The 24,945-nt window shown below is 34.0% G+C and overlaps 3 protein-coding genes and 1 long non-coding RNA gene across 6 annotated transcripts; 3 read left to right on the plus strand and 1 right to left on the minus strand.

The window, feature by feature from the left end:
* Positions 1 to 644: 644 nt before the first annotated feature.
* On the plus strand, positions 645 to 5,787 carry LOC123891259 (flap endonuclease GEN-like 1). Its single transcript, XM_045941097.1, has 8 exons — positions 645 to 1,052; positions 1,665 to 1,841; positions 2,065 to 2,235; positions 2,925 to 3,106; positions 3,421 to 3,661; positions 3,842 to 3,977; positions 4,261 to 4,736; positions 4,956 to 5,787. The coding sequence occupies exons 1-8, from the start codon at positions 858 to 860 to the stop codon at positions 5,223 to 5,225; spliced, it is 1,848 nt and encodes a 615-aa protein (XP_045797053.1). The 5' UTR covers positions 645 to 857; the 3' UTR covers positions 5,226 to 5,787.
* LOC123891260 (ribosomal RNA small subunit methyltransferase, chloroplastic-like) lies at positions 5,709 to 11,219 on the plus strand. Of its 2 annotated transcripts, XM_045941098.1 has the most exons (10): positions 5,709 to 6,190; positions 6,885 to 7,034; positions 7,153 to 7,209; positions 7,752 to 7,850; positions 8,479 to 8,574; positions 8,730 to 8,814; positions 9,143 to 9,195; positions 10,071 to 10,154; positions 10,307 to 10,417; positions 10,710 to 11,219. In XM_045941098.1, exons 1-10 carry the CDS (start codon positions 5,960 to 5,962, stop codon positions 10,773 to 10,775), a joined length of 1,032 nt encoding a protein of 343 aa, XP_045797054.1. In that variant the 5' UTR covers positions 5,709 to 5,959; the 3' UTR covers positions 10,776 to 11,219. The 2 variants fall into 2 exon arrangements, with proteins under 2 accessions (XP_045797054.1, XP_045797055.1); XM_045941099.1 differs by lacking the exon at positions 10,307 to 10,417 and having other exon boundaries at positions 5,879 to 6,190.
* An 872-nt stretch (positions 11,220 to 12,091) lies between these two features.
* LOC123890658 lies at positions 12,092 to 19,564 on the plus strand. 2 transcript variants are annotated; one of them, XR_006802910.1, is made up of 5 exons: positions 12,092 to 12,398; positions 12,574 to 12,644; positions 13,491 to 13,553; positions 18,384 to 18,454; positions 19,301 to 19,564. It is a non-coding gene; the product is annotated as an uncharacterized LOC123890658 (long non-coding RNA). The 2 variants fall into 2 exon arrangements; XR_006802911.1 differs by lacking the exons at positions 12,092 to 12,398; positions 12,574 to 12,644; positions 13,491 to 13,553 and adding an exon at positions 15,375 to 18,208.
* Positions 19,565 to 22,841: 3,277 nt separating this feature from the next.
* Positions 22,842 to 24,945, minus strand: LOC123893187 (RING-H2 finger protein ATL5-like). The gene is made up of 3 exons (XM_045943117.1): positions 24,461 to 24,945; positions 23,653 to 23,756; positions 22,842 to 23,389 (listed from the first exon to the last, which is right to left on the minus strand). Exons 1-3 carry the CDS (start codon positions 24,620 to 24,622, stop codon positions 23,083 to 23,085), a joined length of 573 nt encoding a protein of 190 aa, XP_045799073.1. The 5' UTR covers positions 24,623 to 24,945; the 3' UTR covers positions 22,842 to 23,082.

Genomic DNA, 24,945 nt, shown 5'->3' on the forward strand with positions numbered 1-24,945 from the left:
GAAGATGAGGATTGTTAAGTTTTCATTTTTTATTTTTAAAATTCCAGAATTTCTTTTAAATAATTATATGGGGAAAATAATTTTAAAAAATTGTGACATGGCTGCCAAATCACTGTCATGTCAGCATTTTTTAAGCAAAAAATGAAGCAAAGGATGGATTTGTGTACCAAAAAGAAAAAAAAAGATAAATGACCTAAATGAGAAAAATAAAAGATAAAGGACCTAAGTGTTACAAATAAATAATATAATTTTTTCAATAGATTTATATCTATAGATAATATTTTTGAAAGTGAACTTTTATTTATATATTTTTGGTTAAAAAGTGAATTTATATTATAGGATGTCATAATAAATAAGAGAAAAATGAATATATACACAATCAACTATTTTTTTTTGGATACCAACCACCGGCAACTTTGTATGTCGTCAAATCACCCCATTTCACCCTATTTTTTTAGTATAATAAAGAATTTTAGATCGTTCCGTGTAAAATTAATTTATAGTATATATCCATTAAACTCATGAGAACTTGTAATACATTTAGTAAAACATGGGGTGCAAATAGCAGAACCTTATGTCTTTGTATATAACATTGAGAGACTGAGAGCTTATTACACTGAAAATCATAAAATGGGCTTTTGAAGTCTCAATCATCTCAAATCTGTAACGGTACAAAACACCCAACGGCTAAATTCTATGTTTTTGTTCCAAAAAAAAAAAAAACACTCTGTCTTCTTCTCTTCCAAAACGTAACCTAACACACGAACCGGTTCAGTGTCTGATTCGCAACAAGACTGAATTTTGATTATGTTTTCGGTTACCCATTTTCGTGATTAAGCAGAAAACACAATTTATCAATGGGTGTTGGTGGTAATTTCTGGGACTTGTTGAAGCCCTATGCACGCAATGAAGGTTTTGATTTCTTGAGAAACAAGCGAGTTGCTATTGACTTATCGTTTTGGATTGTTCAGCATAACAATGTTATCAAAACCCATGTCAACAAACCTCATCTCAGACTCACTTTCTTCCGTACGATTAATCTGTTTTCTAAGGTTCTCTCTTATTCCGTTTATTACCTTTTGTTGCATGGTAGATAATGTGATGAAATTGTTGATGGTTTTAGCTTCTTTGTGGAAAGAATTGATTTTTATAACTTTTTTTGATTATTTTAGAAAAAATGTTAAGTGATTGTTTGTGTTTGGGTTAGTTTAATTATGTGATTGTTAGAAAATGTGTTGTTACCTTTTTTGTTATGTTTAAGTATGGTTCAACAGCAATTGGGGCTTATTGAATTCAAATGATGATGATTTTAGCTTCTTTGTAGATAAGAGTTGATTTTTTTGGGACCCTTTTGATTATATAAGAGAAAAGTGAAGATATTGTTTGGTTTTGGGTTAGTTTAATTATGTGATTGCTGTAAAATGTGTTATTGCCTTTTTGGTTATGTTTGAGTATGACTCAACATCAATTGAAGCTTAATGAATTCAAATTGAAGTATTTATTGTTGGTAGTATTTGAATGGAGTGGAGTTTGATGGTGGCAATCCAAGTTATTGTTCCTTTTTTCCTTTTAGACTTCGGTTCTTTTGTGTTAAGTTGGTATTGAAAAATCTAACCAAGGATGAAAGTGATGTTTGATGATGATATAATGTTTTCATTTTGTAGTTTGGAGCATTTCCCGTGTTTGTTGTTGATGGGACTCCATCGCCATTGAAATCACAAGCCAGGATTGCTAGATTTTTCCGGTCATCTGGAATTGAATTGACTAGCTTGCCGGTACCTGGAGGCGGTGTTTCAGCTGAGAGGAACAGTTCATTTTCAAAATGTGTTCAAGAGTGTGTGGTGCGATAATTCTTTCAACTTGATTTTTATCAACACAAACTATTGTGCTGACTCTATGTTTGTATTCAGTTGCTACCAATATGTTTACCTTTATACCAAAATCTTATTTTTCGACCCAAATCTTATTTACTTTCCAGATGTGGAGTCGCGTTTTTCATTTTTGTTTTGTTAGTTGTTCTTTTGCACAACCTTTTTCTTATAGTTCCCTGTTAATCGGTGATAGGAACTTGCTAAGCTACTTGGGATTCCTGTACTGAAAGCTAAAGGAGAGGCTGAAGCACTCTGTGCCCAGTTAAATAATGAAGATCATGTATATGCATGCATCGCACCTGACAGCGATGCATTCCTCTTTGGGGCCAAATGCATTATAAAATCTTTCGCTCCCAATTCCAAAGTAAGTAACCATCTTTGCTGTATTTTTCTTTATAGTAAAAAACGGTATCATGATTCGTGAATCTTAATTATAATAGAGGCTGACAACCTTAGTTTTGAGTTTTGTTCAGGTTATTATATCTATAAAGGAACGTTATTGTTCCCGTTTCTTCTTTTTCCTCAATAGTCAAATCATGAAAATAATTACTTATTTAATCTACCATGATAGTTTATCTTTTCCCAAAACTTCGATAACTTTGCAATGTTAGACATTTGCATGAAAGCCTTACAAACTTACACTTTTACCTGTGTCAACTGTCTTAATTATAATGTTCTCCTAACTATCTCTTCCTACCACGGCTTCTATTGGTTCTCATCTTAAAGACATTGTGAGCCTTCTATAGCATTTGCAACTATAATTTTTTATATTTTCCCTCTCCTGTCTCGCAGAAAACTGAATAATATACAACCACGGAAAATTTTGGTTTATAATTTAAGTTTGCGTTATCTGCAAAAACATGCATACAACCATCACTGGCTTTTATCATCTTACGAGATAATTGAACCAGAAAAATATAGTGATCCTCTGGTAATACTTTTTTCTAACTCTTGTCATGCATTCGTTCTCTCCCCTTCCTGTAGTTTGGAAAGTAGGCACGCCTTAGTTTCTTTACCTTTTTGTACCATGTTTGAGAATTTTTTTGCATGCAGGAACCGTTTGAATGCTACAATATGTCAGATATTGAAGCTGGGCTTGGATTGAAGAGGAAACACTTAATAGCTATCTCTCTTTTGGTTGGAAATGATCACGATTTGAGTGGTGTTCAAGGGATTGGACTTGACAGTGCTCTTCGTTTTGTTCAAGCTTTTAGTGAAGATGATGTATTGAATAGGTATGAATAAATCCTTAAGAGTACAAACTGGATTCTGAATTGAATGCAATTTATCATATAAAATTATTTAATTACTGATACACTAAGTTGCACCTATATTTATAGATAATAGAGTTAGTTTGGGTTATAGCTAACTCGGTAACAGTTATGGAAGTTACAAAACTTCTCGAACAGAAAGCTAGATAATTTGTTAAGTCCTTAAGATATCATAGCTTTCATGTTTAGGTATGAAATAGTGGTCATAAAATATATTAGATGAACAGGATAAATTTTTCGGTCTTTGTGGTCCTGATTGATTATGATCTTTAACGCAGATTACATGAGATAGGCAAAGGGAATGCTTTTCAAATTCCTATTGACATTAAATCTGAGGACAATGTGGATATTGATGGGAGCTCCCCAAATACGAAACAACCTCACTGCTCATTCTGTGGGCATCCAGGCAGCAAAAAAGATCATACGAAGTTTTCGTGTGAGTTTTGTGTCACAGATAACCATGAAAGTTGCCTGAAAAAACCAGAGGGTTTTAAATGTGATTGCATCTCTTGTGGTATGGTATGGCCTCTAGATCAATTTGTCACCGTCTGATTTGTTGAATATTTTGGAGGGGGATAAACACCTATGAACCCATTTTTTAATTATATTTTTGGTTTAATCAAAACATTGATTTTTATTGAGCTAGACATTCATTTTTTTAATAAATTTCAAAAGCACTTAATGATATTTGATTGACAGAATAGGAAACATAAGGAGCAGAAAAAGATGGAAAATTGGCACACAAGAATTTGTGACAAGATTGCAAAGGAGCCAAATTTTCCAAAGGATGAAATCATTGATATGTATTTATGCAATGACAATGGTTATTTTTCTGGTACGTGAACTAAGATGAAGATTATCATCGACATATTTTATTTTTTTTTCTGAATGTGAAAATGTTATATATACTAAAGTTGTTTTAAGCAACATTTTATAAACCGAAACGGACGATTCTCTGTCTACGGTTCAGTTATTTAAGTGGTTTACCGTAGTTTCGTCCTGATTTGAGGGATTTAAAGTAGTTGAACCATGACTCGGTTTTGAAAACATAGGTTTTGGCATATTAGTGTACCATTGTATCTTTCACTCATTCTATATTTATATAACTTTGTTTGCAGCAAATGATGGCCCTCAGATCTCATGGGAACAACCAAAAGTTGAACTCCTGATTGGTTTTCTAAACTTCCATCAGCACTGGGATCCGTCATACATTCGACGGATAATGTTTCCTATGATGTCCACCATCTTCTTGAGAGAAATGGCTACAACTACAACTGATAATTTGTTGTTTGGACAGTTTGAGTTTGATTCTTTAAAACGTGTGAAAACGAGATACGGATATCAGTCTTATGTTGTCAAGTGGAAACGTGTGATGGGAAATGTTGCTTCTAAAACTCCATCAAATCAATCTGGCACGCAACAAGATGCTATGGATCTAGAGCTTGATGAAACGGTGGATCTACATCTACTGGACGATTGCGATTTTCCTGAGACTTGTGAAGAAGGTGGATGTAGTTTTCTGTTGACAGATGAAAATATGGACCTTATAGGTGCTGCTTTTCCGGAAGAAGTGAAAAGGTTTTGGCAGGAACAGGTGTGTTAATTATCCCACTTCTGTTGTTTATGAATATTAAAAGAGTGTTGATGATTAACCTCTAACTGACGCAATTAACCACTTTTGTTTCAACGTTGGAAATATGTTTACTTTCAGAGATCTTAGTTTTATATAAAATGGATTTGGAAATAGTTTAAGGCCATTTACATGATATAGGTACCTCTTTTGTGTTGAGATCTAAATGATTTAAATTTGCAGGAACTGAAGGAATCGAAAAGAAAAAAGAATCCAACCTCAAGATCTCAAGAAAATGAAACGTCCTCAACATCATCACTAAACTCAAAAGGTGTCCAGCTAAATATAACAGAGTTCTTCCCAACAACCAAAAGTAAACATAATCCAAAACATGGAGAAGAGTCATCATCCAAGAAAGACGATAGCCCGGATAGTGGAGGCTCAAAAATGAAGAGAAAATCGTCAAGTCCTAATATTCCAAAATCTGTTAGGCGTCGCCTTTTGTTTGACTAGTGATATGCGCTAACTGAATGTTGAAACCAATGACCCTTTTGTGATAACTGAATGTTGAAACAGTGACAACAGACCCTTTTTGTGATCATGAATGACCAAGGGTAGTTCAGTGTGTATGTGTAGTTAAAAATTAGTTTGAATAATGTCATCAGTTTCTACCTTTGAGTACATTGTTATACTACTAATAAATAATAATGTACCTTAACCACTTTTAAAAAAAAAATTAAAAATGATGTACCTTAACTTTGAAAATATAGTAGCATTACAATTTTTGGTAGAGTTAGCAATCAATCTGTGAATATATATCCAAAATTCCAAATCTAGGGACATAGAAGTATGATAACAAGGTGAGGTGCTTTGATTGAGAGTGAGCGTTTGAATTAGAAAGAGAGTGAAGAGGAATGGTTGGATGATGGTATTTTGACACTACCGAAATTTGACATCACTATTATGTTTTATATGGTTGTTTACTTGATTGTGGTTGAGCCGCTAAACCCTTTATGTATCTATAGTAAAACTCAATCTTTGAAAAATTACGTATATAGATCTTAGGCGACCCAACATTTTTTGAACATTACTCAGTCTATACCACATACCTGCTTAATACAAACAAAACCCCAAACTTAATAATTACTTGTTTGTTTTTATAAGAAATAATTCACTACTTTTTAGCATTTGTATAAGCTAGAAACACAAAGGGATATTGTAACGGGAATAACTAACAACCTGAAAAAATGTCTCATTCTCTTTCTCACCTATGCTATCTTCAAACGCTCCCGCCAATATCTCACAGCGCAACCTTCAACGGCCGCCAAAATCCGCCGTTAAATGAGCGGAGGAGAAAATTATACGTAACTTGTGGCCGTGGAAACAATAGAGCTTCGACGCCAACCAAAGACGATTACCATGCCACTCTCAAAGCTCTTAACTCCAAAGGCAGAATCCCCAGAAAATCTCTTGGTCAGGTATGACCAATTGTGTTGTCACACTCCAAAATTCATTTGTTTTGTGGTGATTTTTTTGTGGGTACTCTCTGGGGCGTTTCATCGAACATGAGGTGGGCGTGTGTTATTTGAGCTTGTTGTCTCGTCTAAGCACTTGTGAGACTGTTTGAGAGAATTCACAGAAACAACTTATGACATATAACACATGTGCATAAGTTGTTTCAACTTATTTCCATAAGTTCTCTAAAATAGCTTATGAAAACAGCTTATAACTCATACGGCAACCGTTTGACGTTATTTTATCTTTTGTGTTGTGTTATATAAATAGTTTATACATCAAAATGACTTACATGATAAACTCTTATGCTGTAAGTGCTTAATTAAGCTGTTTATCCAAACTTGTGACCAAAATCTGATTTTGTCCTTGTGTTTTGTTGTTTGGAAGTTATTTATATGGATGCTGCTTGCATATTTCATTGGGGCATTTTTATCGAGCACAAGATTTTGTTTGTTGGTGGGGTGTGCTTTGTTGTGACATGAATTTTGTGTTTTAGCATTCCAAAATCCGGTTTTGTCTTATCATTTAGAGATGCTTTTGCTGGAAATTATTTGAGAGCTTCATTTGAGAGTTTTTGGTGTAAAACTAATGCTTACGAAAATTTGTTAAATTAGGGTGTAAAACTAATGCTTCATTAGGGTGTTATTTAATTTGCAGAATTATATGCTGAACTCTGACATAAATGAGCAACTTGTTGGTGTGGCTGGTGTTGAGGAAGGTGACGTGGTGCTGGAAATTGGGCCAGGAACTGGTTCCTTGACCAATACTCTAATAAACTCTGGTGCATTTGTTCTGGCAGTTGAGAAGGTTTGCAGGTTTTCGTTAGTAGAACTATGCTGAACTCTAAGTGATGTTTTCTCATTGCTTTGTTTAGTTTTACTTCAACAACTTAAGTTTATGCTTTTCTATCTTTCATGGGATGTAGGATAAACACATGGCTGCCCTCGTGAGTGAAAGATTTTCTAGTACAGGAAAGTTCAAGGTACAACTCGTGATGATTTTGAATTTTATATGATATGTTTGTAGCTTTCTCGTTGATAATAATTAAGATGCGACTTGTAGTAGGATATAATATTTTTGAAAAAATCGAATTTGCACTATATAACTTTTTGCATGCTAATGTGGCTATAATATTATTGAAAAAATCGAATTTGCACTATATTATATCTCTTTTTGATATACACGTCACATGCTTCAAGTACTACTTGTCTTGCTTTCCTTGTTATAGTTAGAGAGTCTAAAATTGTATTTAGTTCAGGAATGTCTCTTGAATCTACTTTAGCTATTGTTCCATACTTTTTCTCCTAAAATGCTTCTTATTTAATTCAACTGATTTTATGCTACACCTTGTAATTTCTCCGCAACGCTTTAAATTTTGGATCATCTTTAGCCTCCTAATTTTATTGATGGGTGGTATTTCATCTTCCAATGTCAGTGTCACATGTCTGATTTTTATGCTAAAATAATGATAATTTAGATCGTTATGTATAATTAAAGTTTGACGTTTTGATAAAATGTTTGCAGGTTTTGAATGAGGATATTGTCAAATGTCATGTGCGCGCTCATATATCATCATTGGTTGGAAGCACAAAGGAAATATATTCAGATACTAGAAAATCAAAAGTGAGGATTCTATTTCCCAAACTACTAAACAACAATACACCATTATTTTGTTATTTGTCAAACATTAGAAAGTGTTGGCCACTTTATAAAGGATGATAAACTTGACCTAACATTTAATTCGGTTGTGCCTTGAGCACGATTACGATGGGTGACAACCTATAATTTGTAGGTAGTAGTTCAAAACCTGCCAACATTTTATCAAGAGGTCAAACATTAATTAATCCAATAATTTGTAGGTAGTAGTTCAAAACCATTTTCAGTAGTTTAGTAGTTCTCAAAAATCCAATAATTTATACCTAACTCTCTTTGGAGGAGTTAAGTAACCTACATGACATCTTTGGTGTAATCGCTTGAAGAAAAGTGGAAATCACAATTGTTGTTGATTTGTTTGGTCATTTCTTTCGTAACTATGCAAACTGAGTTGCTATATTTATTAGCAATAACCCACTAGCCACTGACTTAACTGAATGACATAAACCTAATTAAAGTCATTTGACAGCTTAACTTCATGTGTCCTAAATTAAGTAGCAATATTTTAACCATGACATTTTGGTGCTCTCCTCTGCCAAATTAATTTTGCATGATTATGTAACTTATTGCAAATCCTGAAGCGGTATGTTGTTTGCAGGTGGTTGCTAACATTCCATTCTATATCAGTACAGATGTGATCAAACTATTACTTCCAATGGGTGACATTTTCTCAGAAGTGGTTCTCTTACTTCAGGTTAGAATTGATTTCTCACTAGTCGTGTACTGTATATTTACATCTGATTCATTGTAACTGATTGTATTCATATCAAGTTTCTATTGGCTTCCTTTTTATTTTTCATGGTCTTGATGTAATAACAATTATTGACTAAACAGATCAAATTATTGCAGGAGGAGACTGCCCTGCGCTTGGTAGAACCATCGCTACGGACCCCTGAGTATCGTCCCATCAATATATTTGTTAATTACTACTCAGGTGCATAAAAATAATAGTTGAGTAATACCTTGGCATATATTGGTTGACAGTTCCTATCCTTTTACAATCAACAATCACGAGCTTTCATGTTAGTAAATCAAATAAAACTCATTAAACAAATCCAGTAATGGAAGAATGCGCTTAACATGTGTTGGCATTCATGAATCGATGAATGGTTCTCAGAAATCATTTTGAAAATAAATTGGATTTTAATGCTTTGATGTGGTTTCTTAAATAATTATTGTACATCAAAATGCAACTAGAGATTTTGATATCCTTTACACCAAATTTAGTTTATTTTATGCTGAAGTCCTGACTCACTTTTCAGATCCTGAGTACAAATTTAAGGTTGCTAGGACAAACTTTTTCCCGGAGCCTAATGTAAGTGATATGATATTTTGTTTTCATATGCACTTGAGAACAGTAAAGTATAAAATATCTCATTCTAAATTTGCTTTCCATGCGATTCTTTTAGGATCATCCAATATATGCAAGAAACATTAGTTGTAATTGTATATATGATTATTTTGAAATCAAGAGATATTTGTGGTTTTATTAAATTAAAGAAAAACATTGTACTCTATGAAAGTTCGTTTCAGGAAAGCGAGAAACTTGTGTTTCAGAATGTATATATGTCACTAGCTACCATAATAAATCTAAAAGAAACTCACTTGCCTGGTTGTTTTAGCTTTTAAATGATATCGAACGAAATTCCAGTTGAAGCAACAAAAACCTCTTTTGGTAAAAAGTGTATTGGGAAGCGAGCCATTTTGTTTTCACTAAAATCTAAAACAAACTGTAAGGCGAAGTGGCTGATGAAATTTTTTCAGTTGAGACTTGAAATTTGATACCGTGCCGCATATGATATATAATACAAACAGAAAAACAGGTGATTCCCATGAAGTAATTATTTTTTCCCGATATATTTGTTAGAAAGACAAATGTTAGCTGTTAGTATGTAGTAGTCAGGGTTTGAACCTTTGACCTTCTACTCAAACTCCTCCGGGTGTCTCGGCTCAACCACTTAAAACTATGCCTCGCGAACACTGTTTTTCAAGAAAGTGAAACCTTTACTGGTGCTGAAAGTAAAGAAAACCATTTTATTTAACTATTAACTATAAAAATAAAAAAGGAAGGAATGTTAGTAATAGGTCCTTAAAATGACAGGAAATATGATTATTGGCTGTATATTACATGACAGTAGATTTTGTGGGTGGTAACAGAAATCAGTCTTATTCATTTTCATATTTGTCTAGGTTGACGCAGCCGTTGTCTCATTCAAACTGAAGCAACCATCAGAATATCCCCAAGTTTCATCGAGTAAAAGCTTCTTCGCAATGGTAGCTTCCCTTTCTCAATCATACATTGTCATGCACTGAGCTCCTGAGGATTTTCATCTTCAGTTTCATCGCTCAGATAATGTTATCTTCCAAATGTCACACACAAAGACACCCCTTCCACTATTTTTCAGTAACAGTTCAGTTCTATACAGGTTAATTCAGCATTCAACGCAAAGCGTAAGATGATACGCAAGTCACTTCAGCACATATGCACATCCGTTGAGATAGAAGAAGCTTTAGAAAGCATAGGAGTTCTAAGTACTGTAAGTTATCAGTTATCACCATGCACTATAGCACCAACACTTCTTATTGATGGAGTGTCCGGTGTATAACATGGGCCAATGTCCAACAACGGCACATGTGATCACATTCAATGAACTTGTGTTTTTTAAAATTATTACCGGTGTCAACGTGTTAGTGTCGTCACTAGTATTTGTGTCTGTGTCAGTCTTCACATGTGGCATGTACTATTTCTTTGCTATTTATTTTTTTGCGTATTTGATATTTTGTCTCTCAATGATTTTGCTGACTCATCTGTTCTTCTGATGTCTCCAGTCAAGGCCTGAAGAACTTACGATGAATGATTTCGTAAAACTGCATAACATAATTACCAAAGAGTAGCAGGCTGCATTTATGTCGAATTGAAGACCAAACTCTAGCAGAAGAAGGTCCTAAAGATTCACAAGGCTCTTTGTTGCAGCACATACATGATTCAAATAGAGAATCGCAGTATTGAGAATCATGATGACATCTCAGGTTGAGAATATATTGGAATCCCAACAGTTTTCTTCAACTAATGTATCAAGAATAGGGGTACGATGTTCATAAATAATAGAAAGATATTAGGTTCATACCCTGCACTGCACCGTTTGTACTATGTTGTGTATAATCTTGTAAGTTTCACTGCCATCAAAGGCACTTGTAGCCATGGTTTTAAAAAACATTCCACAACCAGGATTGTGACGTCTGTGACAATAAGTTTTCTGACGTCTCTATAACCACAATTACAGTCTCATAAATTGTATTTGATCATAATTTTCTACAATAACAAGTATTGCAATGCAACTGCAATTCGGAATCTTGTTTGTAGCTATTCTTGAAGCTGAAACAGGTGCTTGCCATATCATAAAGGGAAACTGAAGACATTTTTCAATTGAACTCAAATATTAATTAGCTAAACATCAAGATTTCATTTGTATTCTGGCGATTTCTGATGTGAATTCGGCAGGTTGTCCCCAGTTCCTACGGGTTCCCCCACCAAAGCCCGCTTACGGCAGGCATGACGCATGGTTACATAGGTAATGTAACCAATAAAAGATAATTAGTACAAAAAACAGAGAAACAGAGAAATGCTATCATCACAAAAATTAATCTTGTTTGATTTATGCAGCCTGATCTCAATCTACAATACATCCCAAATCTTCTTCCATTTCATGCCTAAAACCTATTAATCATCACAAAAATTAATCTTCCTATTCCTAAACAAACAAAAAATTCTGTAGCAAGATTGAGAAATTGAAACCACAAAATACATAATCATCAGCCATGAAACTGGTACACAAGGTCCAATGCCCTCAACTTAACAGCATGTGGATCATATCCCTTAACAAACCCATCATTGGCAAACCGTTTCTCCTCCACCCGTGCCACGGTAGACGGCGACAATGGCCGTTTTGGCCGCTTATTTTTAATGAAACAATCTCTTAATTGCTGCTCAACCTTATCAATTGTGCACTTTGAAGTCTCTTCATCCTCCTCCTCCTCCTCATCATCTCCCAGCTGCATAGGGGCTGCACCGTTGGCAGAGGAGACAGAGTTTTCCAGCACCGGAGGGGATTGAAAGGTGGAGAGAAAGGAAGTGAGATGATGGTGTGTTTGGTGTAAAGAATTGAAACGCACCGTTTCATTTAAAAAATAAATAAATAATAATAAAAATAAATAAAAACCACTGAACCCCACCCCACCCATCAATTCTCCACATTTCTAGTTTCTTCTTTCACTTTCTCTACTTCCCCTGTTCCACGTTTTTTCTTTCTTTCCTTTTCTCTATCTTTCCATTTCATCTCTTCTCATTCCAACAACAAATATCAACCATACACTTAAAAGGAAGACACTACATCTCTAGTATAAGCTTTCTCATGCTTCCACAAATATTATTGGGTATAATTTTGGGGTTAGGGTTAATGCTTTAAGGAAGGAGATGAATACCCACTCTTGGAAAATTGTTCATTGAGACTCTTTGAGGTATATTTATCAACTTACATTTCAATTAGTGTATAATTAGACATGATTAGTGGGTTAGAAATTAATTTCAGAAGTTAGAGTATAATATTATAGGATTTCATGGTTATCTATCATTACTAAAGTTCTATTATGAGTTTGTGAATCTAAAGGAAAATATAATATTATTGATACTCAGATATGACGCTGGAAGCTTCACATGCTTCTCAGGAGTGGTGGGAGAGCAAACTTAGTTGATTCGTCATAACTGTGAGTTGATGACGATCATTATCACTTATTTTAACTACCGTTATAAATTATATGTTACTAATTTTCTATGTTAATATTGATTATAAATATTTTTATTGGGAAACACGCCTTTGAAACCGTCTTCGTCATCCTTATTTGTTTACATATGGACTCTAGTTTGATTTCTTATGATAGTTTGATTTCTTATGATATATAAAGTAGCGGATTGAAAATTATGGTTTGATTGTGTTTAATTTTACATAAGTTTGGAATTGTTGTTAAAACATGGTTTTAGTGGAATGTATTTTGAATTCACGATTTTGACCATTTAGCCGTTAACGAGAATAACGATCTAGGTGCACCTAGTTATACGATATCAAGGAGAAAAGGGCTATCCGTTAGATGGAGCCGCCCCTAAGTGAAAGGCCGCTCTTAGGAGGAAAGGGCTATCAACGAGATGGAGCCGTCTCTTGATTCTATCGTAACAAATTCTTTTATTGATTTGATGAGGATGCATTTTCGTAATCGAGGAGAAAAGGGCTATCCGTTAGATGGAGCCGCCCCTAAGTGAAAGGCCACTCTTAGGAGGAAAGGGCTATCAACGAGATGGAGCCGTCTCTCGATTCTTTCGTAACAAATCTTTTTATTTGATTGGATTTCTATATTTTTCTTATTTAAATTTCAAACTCTATAATGATTTGAATCGAATATTATTTATATTACCAAATTACTACTTTACAAGAATTGTTACAAGCTTTCTAAAAATCAAATGCTCGTGCCTTGTGTGTTTCCCATCTAGTTGGTAGTGGTTGTTATCTCTCACTAAGTCCTTGTGACTTACCCCTTCATCTTCTATTTTTTTTTCAGATTCAAAGTCAGCTGAGTAGGGGTTTCTAGCAGATATTGAGAGTCGTCGGTATCATTCTTTTGGTAGGCTTCCTTGATGAAATGTTACTTTGTATATGTATATTTTGAGTTGATCGAATATCTGCAGCTATCTTGAGTCTAGGAATCTTTTGTGTTGAAATGCATAAATTTAAACGTATATTTTGAAACTTCTGACTTAATGATGTATATGCTGTAAACAGGATTTATTTTGATTTGGAAATATTATATTTATTGTTTGTTAAATTCGGTCATTAGGCTTGCCGGACTAGTATTAGTTCGTGCGCCGGTCACGATTGGAATTGGGTCGTGACAAAGTTGGTATCAGAGCTCGGTTGTAGGTCCTAATAGCTGCAGACATAGAATGAGAATAGATTCTTGCTAGTAAATTGTGAACCGCGGCACCATTTACTCGTAAGAAGCTATTAGCATTCTATGGTAGTCTCACTTGTTGTCCAATCCAATGATCTCTTTTGGTCTTTGATTTGTCTCCCTCTGTCGTCTTGTCCAATATTCGGTCAATTTTCTTTCATTTGGCGAGGATGCCACCCACCACTAGATCTCCACTAGAAGCGAAGTTTGTTCCTTATGGTATACTTCCCAACCTAGTTAAAGAGGTTATGATTCGTACGTACTCGTTGTCGATTTAAAGTAGATGATCGAGGATGCGGCGTTCATGTCGACGGACGTGATTGGTTGTAGTAGTAGTTAGTGTTGAGGTGCCTAGAGGAAGACGGATATTGCTAAAGGTATTGCAACAACTTATTGTGATTGTTGTTGAGAAGTAGCATGATAATGATAATCTAAGACAAACAAATCTTGATGGGCCACAAGTAGTTAGCCAGGGTGAGTACTAGACGATAACCCCATCTAGAGAGATTAATGTTGATATAGATAAATTCATGATACTTAAATCCTTACCTTTACTACGTCTAGTGTGCGTGAGGATCCACTTAAATTCATTGACTATCTAAAGAGGTTATAAAAAGCATTAGGATGCTCAGATATAAGGGCGGTGAAGTTGACATCATTTAAGTTGGAGGATTTGGTATATGACTTGTTTGATACACTTACATGTACAAATAGGATCATCGACGTTGGCATGGAGTGAGATCTCTTGATTGTACATGGTCCATTTTCTTCTAGGAAGTGTTGGGGATGGATTGGCTCACGATTATGAGAGAGATTTGAACAAACTGAGGATATGTCAATTCCAGAGTAAAAAAAAATATATATATATATATATAAAATAAAATAAAATAATAAAGAAATCCAACTTCAAACGCTCCACCATTATCATTCATCAAGCATATCTTTCATTTCTTTAACACCACACTCAAACATCATCCTTCTTTCATAGCTATTGTCTATTTCCCTTTCTTTTAACATTTTTATTCTGCAACTCAATTGATCTACCATAGTTTGTGAGAATCACATTTTCTCTCTAAAATTGGCCACTTCTCTTTAACCTCCCGATCGTCACAACAGATACCGATTTAACGATTAGAGACCAGATCCAAGTCCTTTGTGAGCTTTTCAATTTTGACTAGTCTGAGTTCGTCGTCACCTTTATTGCCATCTTTTACACGATATATCTCAGTATCTGACCACCGTCACACTCTGTCTAAAATCATATTTTGAGTAGTGACTGCTCGTTTCAGAGAGAGAGAGAGAGAGAGAGAGAGAGAGAGAGAGAGAGAGAGAGAGAGAGAGAAACGCAATGCGTATTTCAATTCTTGAACTAGCTGTTTCGGTTGCCGGTTACTGCCTTTAGTGAAAAGAGTGATGTAGCATGCTATTATTGGATGTCTTTGAACGTGAGTGTAGAAGGATTGTCCATAGCATTGCTCTTGATTTGTGGTTGAGTCTAATTGTGAAAGTTATAGAGGTTTCGAGCCATATTAGGTAACAAAAGCTTAAGGGTGGTGGTAAACAAGATTCTCGTGAGAAACGAGTTGAATGGTCATATTGTAATTATTATCGTGGTGGTGAAGTTATATTTGGTCATTAGGGACAACAAAGATTAGTATCACAAGTGGGATAGTTTTAGTAGACATACTTTTTGGCAGTGCAGAGTCGTAGATTAGATCACGAGGCATATAAAAAAAAAATTCACTTTTCCTTAGAGTAATTTTGATTCTATAGTGGTTGATTTCAATCTGAATTTTTTTACAAAGATGGAAAAAAATTGTGCTTTCAATGTGGTCGAGTATGACATAACATGAGGGATGATTGTTGGCAGATATGACGCAAATATTATCACACTAGTAGCTTTAGTATAGATTAAGATAAGATGTTGAGTATGAATTGGTTGTTCTTCCATCATGTCACCATAGTCTACTATAACAAGGTAGTGAGAATTAAGATGCTGAGTAATAACTTTCTCCGGCCTTTCGAGGAAAAATGTGGTTTGGTACCATATAATTTAATCTCATGTTTAGGAGCTAACAATTTATTTACAGTGGTTGTCAAGGACAATTGGTTCTGATTATGAATATACAAGTGAGTTAAAAATAAAATAAATTCTTAGATTGCCCCATGATAAGAAGATTAAGTTCTCCATAGATTTAGTTCCTAACACTCAACGACATCCATACGTCTAGAACAAATGGTTAACAAAACTTTAGGTGTTAAGAGAGAAACTACATGATTTTCTCAATAAGATATTTATTAGCCCAACTTCTTTTCCTTGGGAATCCCTGATATTGCTTATAAGGAAGAAAGAAGTTCATGATCCCATTCTTGCTCATTTTACCAAAATAAAGGGGCCTATAATTAAAGAATTACAAGAACTTGTTGAAAGTGGAATTTAATTTTAGCTTGATCATTCAAGGACATTGTTAGACCATGTGTAAATCGTCCCCCCAAATTTATTTTTTTCCGTAGTTGATGATATCATGAAGTCTCTGTCAAGGTTTAGACTTGGTCAAGTTGGTAGATAATGCGAGAAACTGTAAGTTACGAACTTCTTAGTTGATTTTACGGTGTTTTGTGGTTGAAGTCTTGATTTTACGTGTCCCAAATATTGGTGATTTAAGAAAAAAAAATAATATTAAAGGAGTATCATCATTCTTGTTATACTATTCACTCAGATTCGAATAAAATCTACTAATACTTAAGATAATTATACCGCTGGAAATGGATGAAAGGGGAGGTAAAAGATTTTGTGCTTGGTGTGCTAGCAAGTTTAGGTTGATGACCAAAAGCTTTCAACTTTACTTCAACTTGTTGAAATAGGTAAGCTAAAGTGGGAGTGCATTGTCATGGATTTCATTATATTTTTACCACTAACTCAAAAAGTTTATGACTCTGTGGGTGATTATAAATTAATTAACGAAGTCTGCAGATTCTTTATTTGTTAAGAATACTAATATTCCACCTCAGTATGCTAAGAATAATTTAAACGAGATCGTTTCTTTACATGGTATGTCAATCTCTATTATCTTTAGCAACATGGCTCAGTTGACTGCTCTGTTTTGGAAGTCTATCTGAAATGGAAACCCGTTTTAAATCTTAGTACAATCATTACCCTCGGACTGATGGTCAATCTGTTAAAACTATACAATACATAGAGAATATGTTTCGTGCTATTGTTGTTAATATTGGAGGAAGTTGGTCAATGTTTTTTCTATGATATAATTTTCATATAAATAGTTACCAATCTAGTATTAAAGTGGTGCCTTTTGCAACATTGTGTATAGATGATGTATGTTTTCGATAGGATGGTTTGAGGTTGGTTAGTCTAAACTAGTGCGTCTAGAGTTGATTCGAGATATTATTGAAAAGGTTAAGATCATCTAAGAGTGTTTAATGCTAACTCGAAGTAGGAAGAGTCCTACTCCAATCAGAGGTGTCATCCTTAAGGCTTAGGGTGGGAGTCCATGTATTCCTACATGTTTCACCAATGTAGGGTGTATTGTGGTTTGACAAAAAATGGGAAAATTGGTTCAAGGTTCATTGGAATGAAGTTTTGGCAGAAATTCAAACTTCTAGCTTTTCGTTTAGCCCTTCGACCATATCTCTCGACAGTCCATGTGATTGTTATATTTCTATGCTCTAGAAATACCTTTATGACCCTTTCATGCGATTAGTCATGAAAATGTGCAGCTAGACTAGGATTTTCTTATGTCGAACCATTTGACAACTATAATATATAGATAAGAAAGTGATATATATGTTTATGATCAAAGGGTGTCGTTTAAGTAAATAATCTACGACAGAGATTGTTTAACGAGATAATAGCTTGAGAACCCAGATAAGTCATGTGTGACAAGTATCCACGTTTATTTGAGAATCAAGGTTAGTAGTATAAATTCGAGGACGAATTTTTTTAAGGGGGGAAGATTGAAACGCACCGTTTCATTTAAAAAATAAATAAATAATAATAAAAATAAATAAAAACCACTGAACCCCACCCCACCCATCAATTCTCCACATTTCTAGTTTCTTCTTTCACTTTCTCTACTTCCCCTGTTCCACGTTTTTTCTTTCTTTCCTTTTCTCTATCTTTCCATTTCATCTCTTCTCATTCCAACAACAAATATCAACCATACACTTAAAAGGAAGACACTACATCTCTAGTATAAGCTTTCTCATGCTTCCACAAATATTATTGGGTATAATTTTGGGGTTAGGGTTAATGCTTTAAGGAAGGAGATGAATACCCACTCTTGGAAAATTGTTCATTGAGACTCTTTGAGGTATATTTATCAACTTACATTTCAATTAGTGTATAATTAGACATGATTAGTGGGTTAGAAATTAATTTCAGAAGTTAGAGTATAATATTATAGGATTTCATGGTTATCTATCATTACTAAAGTTCTATTATGAGTTTGTGAATCTAAAGGAAAATATAATATTATTGATACTCAGATATGACGCTGGAAGCTTCACATGCTTCTCAGGAGTGGTGGGAGAGCAAACTTAGTTGATTCGTCATAACTGTGAGTTGATGACGATCATTATCACTTATTTTAACTACCGTTATAAATTATATGTTACTAATTTTCTATGTTAATATTGATTATAAATATTTTTATTGGGAAACACGCCTTTGAAACCGTCTTCGTCATCCTTATTTGTTTACATATGGACTCTAGTTTGATTTCTTATGATAGTTTGATTTCTTATGATATATAAAGTAGCGGATTGAAAATTATGGTTTGATTGTGTTTAATTTTACATAAGTTTGGAATTGTTGTTAAAACATGGTTTTAGTGGAATGTATTTTGAATTCACGATTTTGACCATTTAGCCGTTAACGAGAATAACGATCTAGGTGCACCTAGTTATACGATATCAAGGAGAAAAGGGCTATCCGTTAGATGGAGCCGCCCCTAAGTGAAAGGCCGCTCTTAGGAGGAAAGGGCTATCAACGAGATGGAGCCGTCTCTTGATTCTATCGTAACAAATTCTTTTATTGATTTGATGAGGATGCATTTTCGTAATCGAGGAGAAAAGGGCTATCCGTTAGATGGAGCCGCCCCTAAGTGAAAGGCCACTCTTAGGAGGAAAGGGCTATCAACGAGATGGAGCCGTCTCTCGATTCTTTCGTAACAAATCTTTTTATTTGATTGGATTTCTATATTTTTCTTATTTAAATTTCAAACTCTATAATGATTTGAATCGAATATTATTTATATTACCAAATTACTACTTTACAAGAATTGTTACAAGCTTTCTAAAAATCAAATGCTCGTGCCTTGTGTGTTTCCCATCTAGTTGGTAGTGGTTGTTATCTCTCACTAAGTCCTTGTGACTTACCCCTTCATCTTCTATTTTTTTTTCAGATTCAAAGTCAGCTGAGTAGGGGTTTCTAGCAGATATTGAGAGTCGTCGGTATCATTCTTTTGGTAGGCTTCCTTGATGAAATGTTACTTTGTATATGTATATTTTGAGTTGATCGAATATCTGCAGCTATCTTGAGTCTAGGAATCTTTTGTGTTGAAATGCATAAATTTAAACGTATATTTTGAAACTTCTGACTTAATGATGTATATGCTGTAAACAGGATTTATTTTGATTTGGAAATATTATATTTATTGTTTGTTAAATTCGGTCATTAGGCTTGCCGGACTAGTATTAGTTCGTGCGCCGGTCACGATTGGAATTGGGTCGTGACAAGAATTGTGGATTTGATTGAGATGGGTTGGATTGGTTGAATTTGAAGATAGTTGTTTTGCCATGAAAGTAGCTTGTTCGAGAGAAACTATGAGTTCTGATAATGATGAGTTTGGTTCTTCCATCATGGAATGAAAAAGATCACTTTTTTTTTTAGAGATTTTAAGGAATAAAGTTACAAAGTACAAAAGGGTGTGTTGTGATGCGTGTGTGTGTTAAATAAGCAAATAAGGAACAAGAAAAGTGTGTACTAGGTAGGTTTGTTTGGGTTAAGGAAGTTGATGATGTTTTTTTTTGGGGCGTTACTCAGTACTTTTTCAGTTCATTCACAACATCATCATATCATATTCACATCATTTGAGTTTGGCTTGTGAGATTAGGGTACGTTTGTTTGGATGGAAAGAAAGTTGGAATAAAGGAAAACATGAAAATTCATGGATGAATATAAATTAAATATAGTCCACGTTCATTCTTCGATTTTCGTATTTTTCTTCCTTCTAATTTTTTTTTTTCCTTCCAACTAAACTCTTTGGTTTTTGTATTTTTCTTCCTTCGAATTAAACGGAGGCTCTCTTTGAATTGATGAAATATAATGGGATGTAGCGGAGCGGAATAGAGTGGAGTGAAAAACAATGGAGATGAATGAAATAAATCTTTCATTCTATTGTTTGGATATTTTAGAAATGAGAGGAACAAAATTAAAGGTAAGTGGTGATATGTGATAAAATTCATTTCATCTTATTCTATTTCATTCCATTATTATTGTACAAATCCAAACAATGGAGCATTATTCTATTCCTTTCCATTTCATTCCATCTCATTCCATCGATCCAAACATAACCTTATTGTTGCCCACAAAGGATAATGTATGAGTCACTGCTTAAAGAAAATAGGCTTAATTAGTTAAATGATCATTTAAAGACATTTTAGGTTTCATAATGGTTCCTTAAAGAAAAAAAATGTATGAATTGGTCCCTTATTGATATCACCTTTGCCACATTGGTCCCTTCCGTTAATTTATTAACACCAAATATATTAGGTGGACCAACATTACATGTGGTCCACCATAGATCTTAATAAATCATTTAATCTTAACCTTTGATTCTTTTGTCAAAATAGTAACCATTGGATTTTGTATGTCTACCACATCTAGCAATACACCATCAACAACTATTTTTTTCTCTCCATTTCTTCATCTTCTTCAATGGACTCACCACGAACACATCACTGAAGCTTCAATGGAGCTTTCACAAAAAAACTCAAATCGGCTTCAAAAATCACAAAAGAATACACAAATTCGCTTGATTTTTAGCACTGGTCATTAATCTATGCTTAGATTTCACAGTGGAGACTTATATTTTGAAAATAGAAACAACAACTTAAGAACATAAAAATGACCAAAACATGATTCAAGCAAACTCACGCAAAATTAACGATTGGAAAAGCTTCAGAACGTGATATTGAACATAAATCAACCAATACTTGCTTGGTTTAAGCTTTAGAAGGAAATTGAAGAGACAAATTGAGGAAGAATGTGATGTTGGAAAATTGAGGAAAAAGATTAATTTTTGGATTTGTTTGAAGGTTTATTGAAAATTTGAGTATATTTTTTATGATGTTTATGAAAAAGATGAAGAAGAGAGGAGGAAGAAGATGAACAGTGTTTTTTTTTTTACCATTTAACGCTTTTTGTCAAAAACTAACGGAAATAACCAAAATGACTAACGGAGATGTCCTTAAGGAACCAATCCGGACCTTTTTTTTCTTTAAGGGACCATTGTGAAACCTAAAATATCTTTATGGGACCTTGACTAATTAAACCAAGAAAATAAAATAAGTAAATTTTCTATTAAAAAAATATTTTTTATATAATAGTGGCTATATACAATTATTATATGGCTATACAATTATTATATTTGGTTTATTAACTAGTGCTCTTGATTACTAGTTAGCATATAAAAATAAGAGTATAAGTCCAACTCTTTTACCATATTTGGGTTCATTAATCCTCTATTCGTGTAATGGACTGGGTCGTTAGGTCCATGAACGACAAAGCAAATCATATATTGGACACGCCTTGATTACAGACGATTACCGTCCGGTGGGGATCCGTAGATCATCTGGAACAACTGCCCTACCATCAGACAACACCTATCACAATCACAGGGGTTGAAAGAATATTCTATGTTTTTGCAACCCTAATTTTTTCCTTATATAAAGTCTGCCTAAAGGTTACTTCAAAGCTGCAATATCTAACACTAAATACTTCCCATTCTATGGCGCTTACAGACTTGATCGTCGGAATGTGCGTATGTACCAATCCCTCCTTCTCCTTCACAACAACAGTGTTCAATCACCAACAATGATCATCTATATTACAGGCCAAAGTCCTCACCTAACGACTACAACGACTTTATCATCCAAATATTAGATCCGAAGATGATAGTTGAAGATTTCACTGGGATTACTCAATCACCCTATTTTATTTTATTTTTTGAAACAAAGTTCAGTTATCTTATTACAAATATTTTGATGGGGTTTTTGAAATTTTTATTTTATTACCAACTATTTTAAGTTCAGTTATCTTATTACTAACTTTTGAAGCGGAGACACCAAAGAAATCTTATAGGATGCTCTTAGTCAATTCATTGAGGAAATGAGTACACTGATATGCTAAACAGATTGCTAATCCATTTCCACAATGGGAGACAACTTTTGTTGTCACCATTTACCAATGCAATAATTGAAGATTGGATCTACAATCATATGGAAGAAATCATTGCTTAATTTTATATCAAAAAAATAAAAAAGCAGAAATCATTGCTTAATTGGTCATCAGAGAAATCTTAATATCTTATAGTTTTCAGGAAAACAATATCTTAAAATTATCAGAAAAATGTAAAAACCAATTATAAATATTCTACTACAACTTTTTTAACTCATTTCATTTCTTGCATATTGACATATATATCACCCTAGTGTAACAAAAAAAAAAAAAGACATATATATCACCCTAGTAGCATCAAAATTTTCAAGATCCATCTTAGGACAGGAAGCATCGTTCAGAAAGAAAAAAAAAATTGCTACTGAAAAATATTTGTTTAATCTTGTTCGGTATAAACAAACAGTAGTGTGTTTGCCAGAGGAAGCAATGCTATAATCAAAAGAACTTTTTTTTTTTTGAAGGAAAAAAGAACTTGAAACATGGTGTAAAATAAATTCCATGAAAACCTAGACCTGCATATGCTACAGAAGAAAATATATTATGTACATCTCTGCTGCAGAAAACCACTGTTGGCATGGCCTATTTTACATCACCAACTGAATATGAAAACCATAATACATAGAAAGAATTTGAATCCAAAATCTAATTAAAAGCGTTTTTCTATAGAACCAGAAAATGACCACTAGTCTCTTTTTGAGAGCAGAACAACCCTTTAGCTACCTTAGATCATTGCCTTGCTTCTGATTCTGAGGAAGTTGGTTGTATGGAGTTAACAGCAGTAGGTTCAATGTGCCTCTCGATATCTGTGTTCCTATCCGATGTGTGTGACTCGTCAAGAGGTTGGCTCGCAGTGAATGTCACAGGTCTCACATGTTTTGTTTCGGAAGAGTTTTTCAATGGTAGACGGCACACTGGACAGGTAGATTGTTTCCTCAGCCATATATCAATGCACGAAAGATGAAAAGTGTGGCCGCATTTGGGCATGATGCGCAATATTTCTCTTTCTTTGTAGTCTGCCAAACATATTACACACCTGTTGAAGAAAAAACTCAGTTATTTTATCTATTCATTGGCTCCTTTTCCCATAAACTTATTAATCTATCAAGTTTAAGGCCCCTGTTTAGATAAACAACTTAATTAGTTACTTACAACATAATCACTTATTATATAAATTCATATGTATAAGTTATATACATAACAAAGGATAAAATAAAGTCAACCTAGTTTCATATAAGCTATAAGTTGTTTTCATAAGCTATCATAGAGAACTTTAGAAATAAGATGAATACAACTTACTGTGTATCTTCAATGGAACTGAAAGCCTCTTGATTGAACTTCAAAGTAGGGATTGCTTCAATCAGAACTGGTTCAGTGTCAGGGTCATTAACACGATGTTCTGGCTATCAGTAAACAATCGAAAATTAAAAACTAAAGCACCAAACCTTGGTAAGTTACAAAATGACATAAACCAAATTATGAATCAGGCATTACATTTTGCTGTGACCACACATTGATTGAACTTTTTAAGGGTCAGAAAACATTCAAAACTTCATGAACTTGAAATTATGATATATTTCCTGTGAAAACTATTCACTATAAGGAGGATTTTAGAAGCTAAAACAAACTATCTTACCATTCTTACCACAAACCTAAAGAAATCAGTTCATACATCCATACATACATTTTTTTTTTGTATTAACTCTATGGAAGGCCCCTGGTAATCCAGAATTTCGCCGAGTAAGTAAAGTGTGGCGAAAGATTTGTTCCAGCCAAAATTTGAACTCAGGTTCTCCCAAATGAGTTGTCCTTATCTTAAGCTCATTAATCACTTGAGCTCAACAAGTTGGTTATATATATTCATACATACAAATACATATGTATGCATAATTTTATAGGTAAGTAAGATTATTATATTCTAGAGATAGAATGCAGCATTTGCATCAGAGTCAGAAATAAAATAAAGTAAATTGAAGATATCCTTATTCTACATATACATACTTCAAGTATTGGATCAGATTTATAATCTAGGACACATCATGACCAAATAAAACTGAGCAAAGTGCCAAAAATCAAGTCAAAAAAGGGGGGTGTATACTGAAATTACCTGTTCTATATCAAATCTTGATTCAATCTCATACATCATCCTAGATTCAACACCACCTCTAAGCCTTCCACAAATTATTCTTGTGCAGACAAACACAATGAAAGTGGCACTCATGCCAAATCCAATAACAGTTGTCACCAAATTGGTCCCTGAACCCAACATCTCCAACCACAAAAATCAACACTCACTTCACAGATTCTTCAACAAAAAACTCAATAGTAGTGACACCCAAATACACATCAGAAACAACCCATAAGTCCAAAGACACAAAAGGGGGAGTTAAAGATAAGGAAAACACAGAAAATATCAAAGACCCATGTTAGAAAAATTGAAACTTTTTTATGTCAGAGTGAGTATATAAGAAAACAAAAGGAACCCATGAATTATGAAGGAAGATGAGATTGAAGGTGGTGGGGGGAACAGAAACAGCCAACAATAGGAGAGAGCAGTGGAAAAATAGACCCTTTTGATATTCTCACTCTCTT

The sequence above is a fragment of the Trifolium pratense genome, linkage group LG6 (genome assembly GCF_020283565.1).
Source record: "Trifolium pratense cultivar HEN17-A07 linkage group LG6, ARS_RC_1.1, whole genome shotgun sequence".
Taxonomy (NCBI): domain Eukaryota; kingdom Viridiplantae; phylum Streptophyta; class Magnoliopsida; order Fabales; family Fabaceae; genus Trifolium; species Trifolium pratense.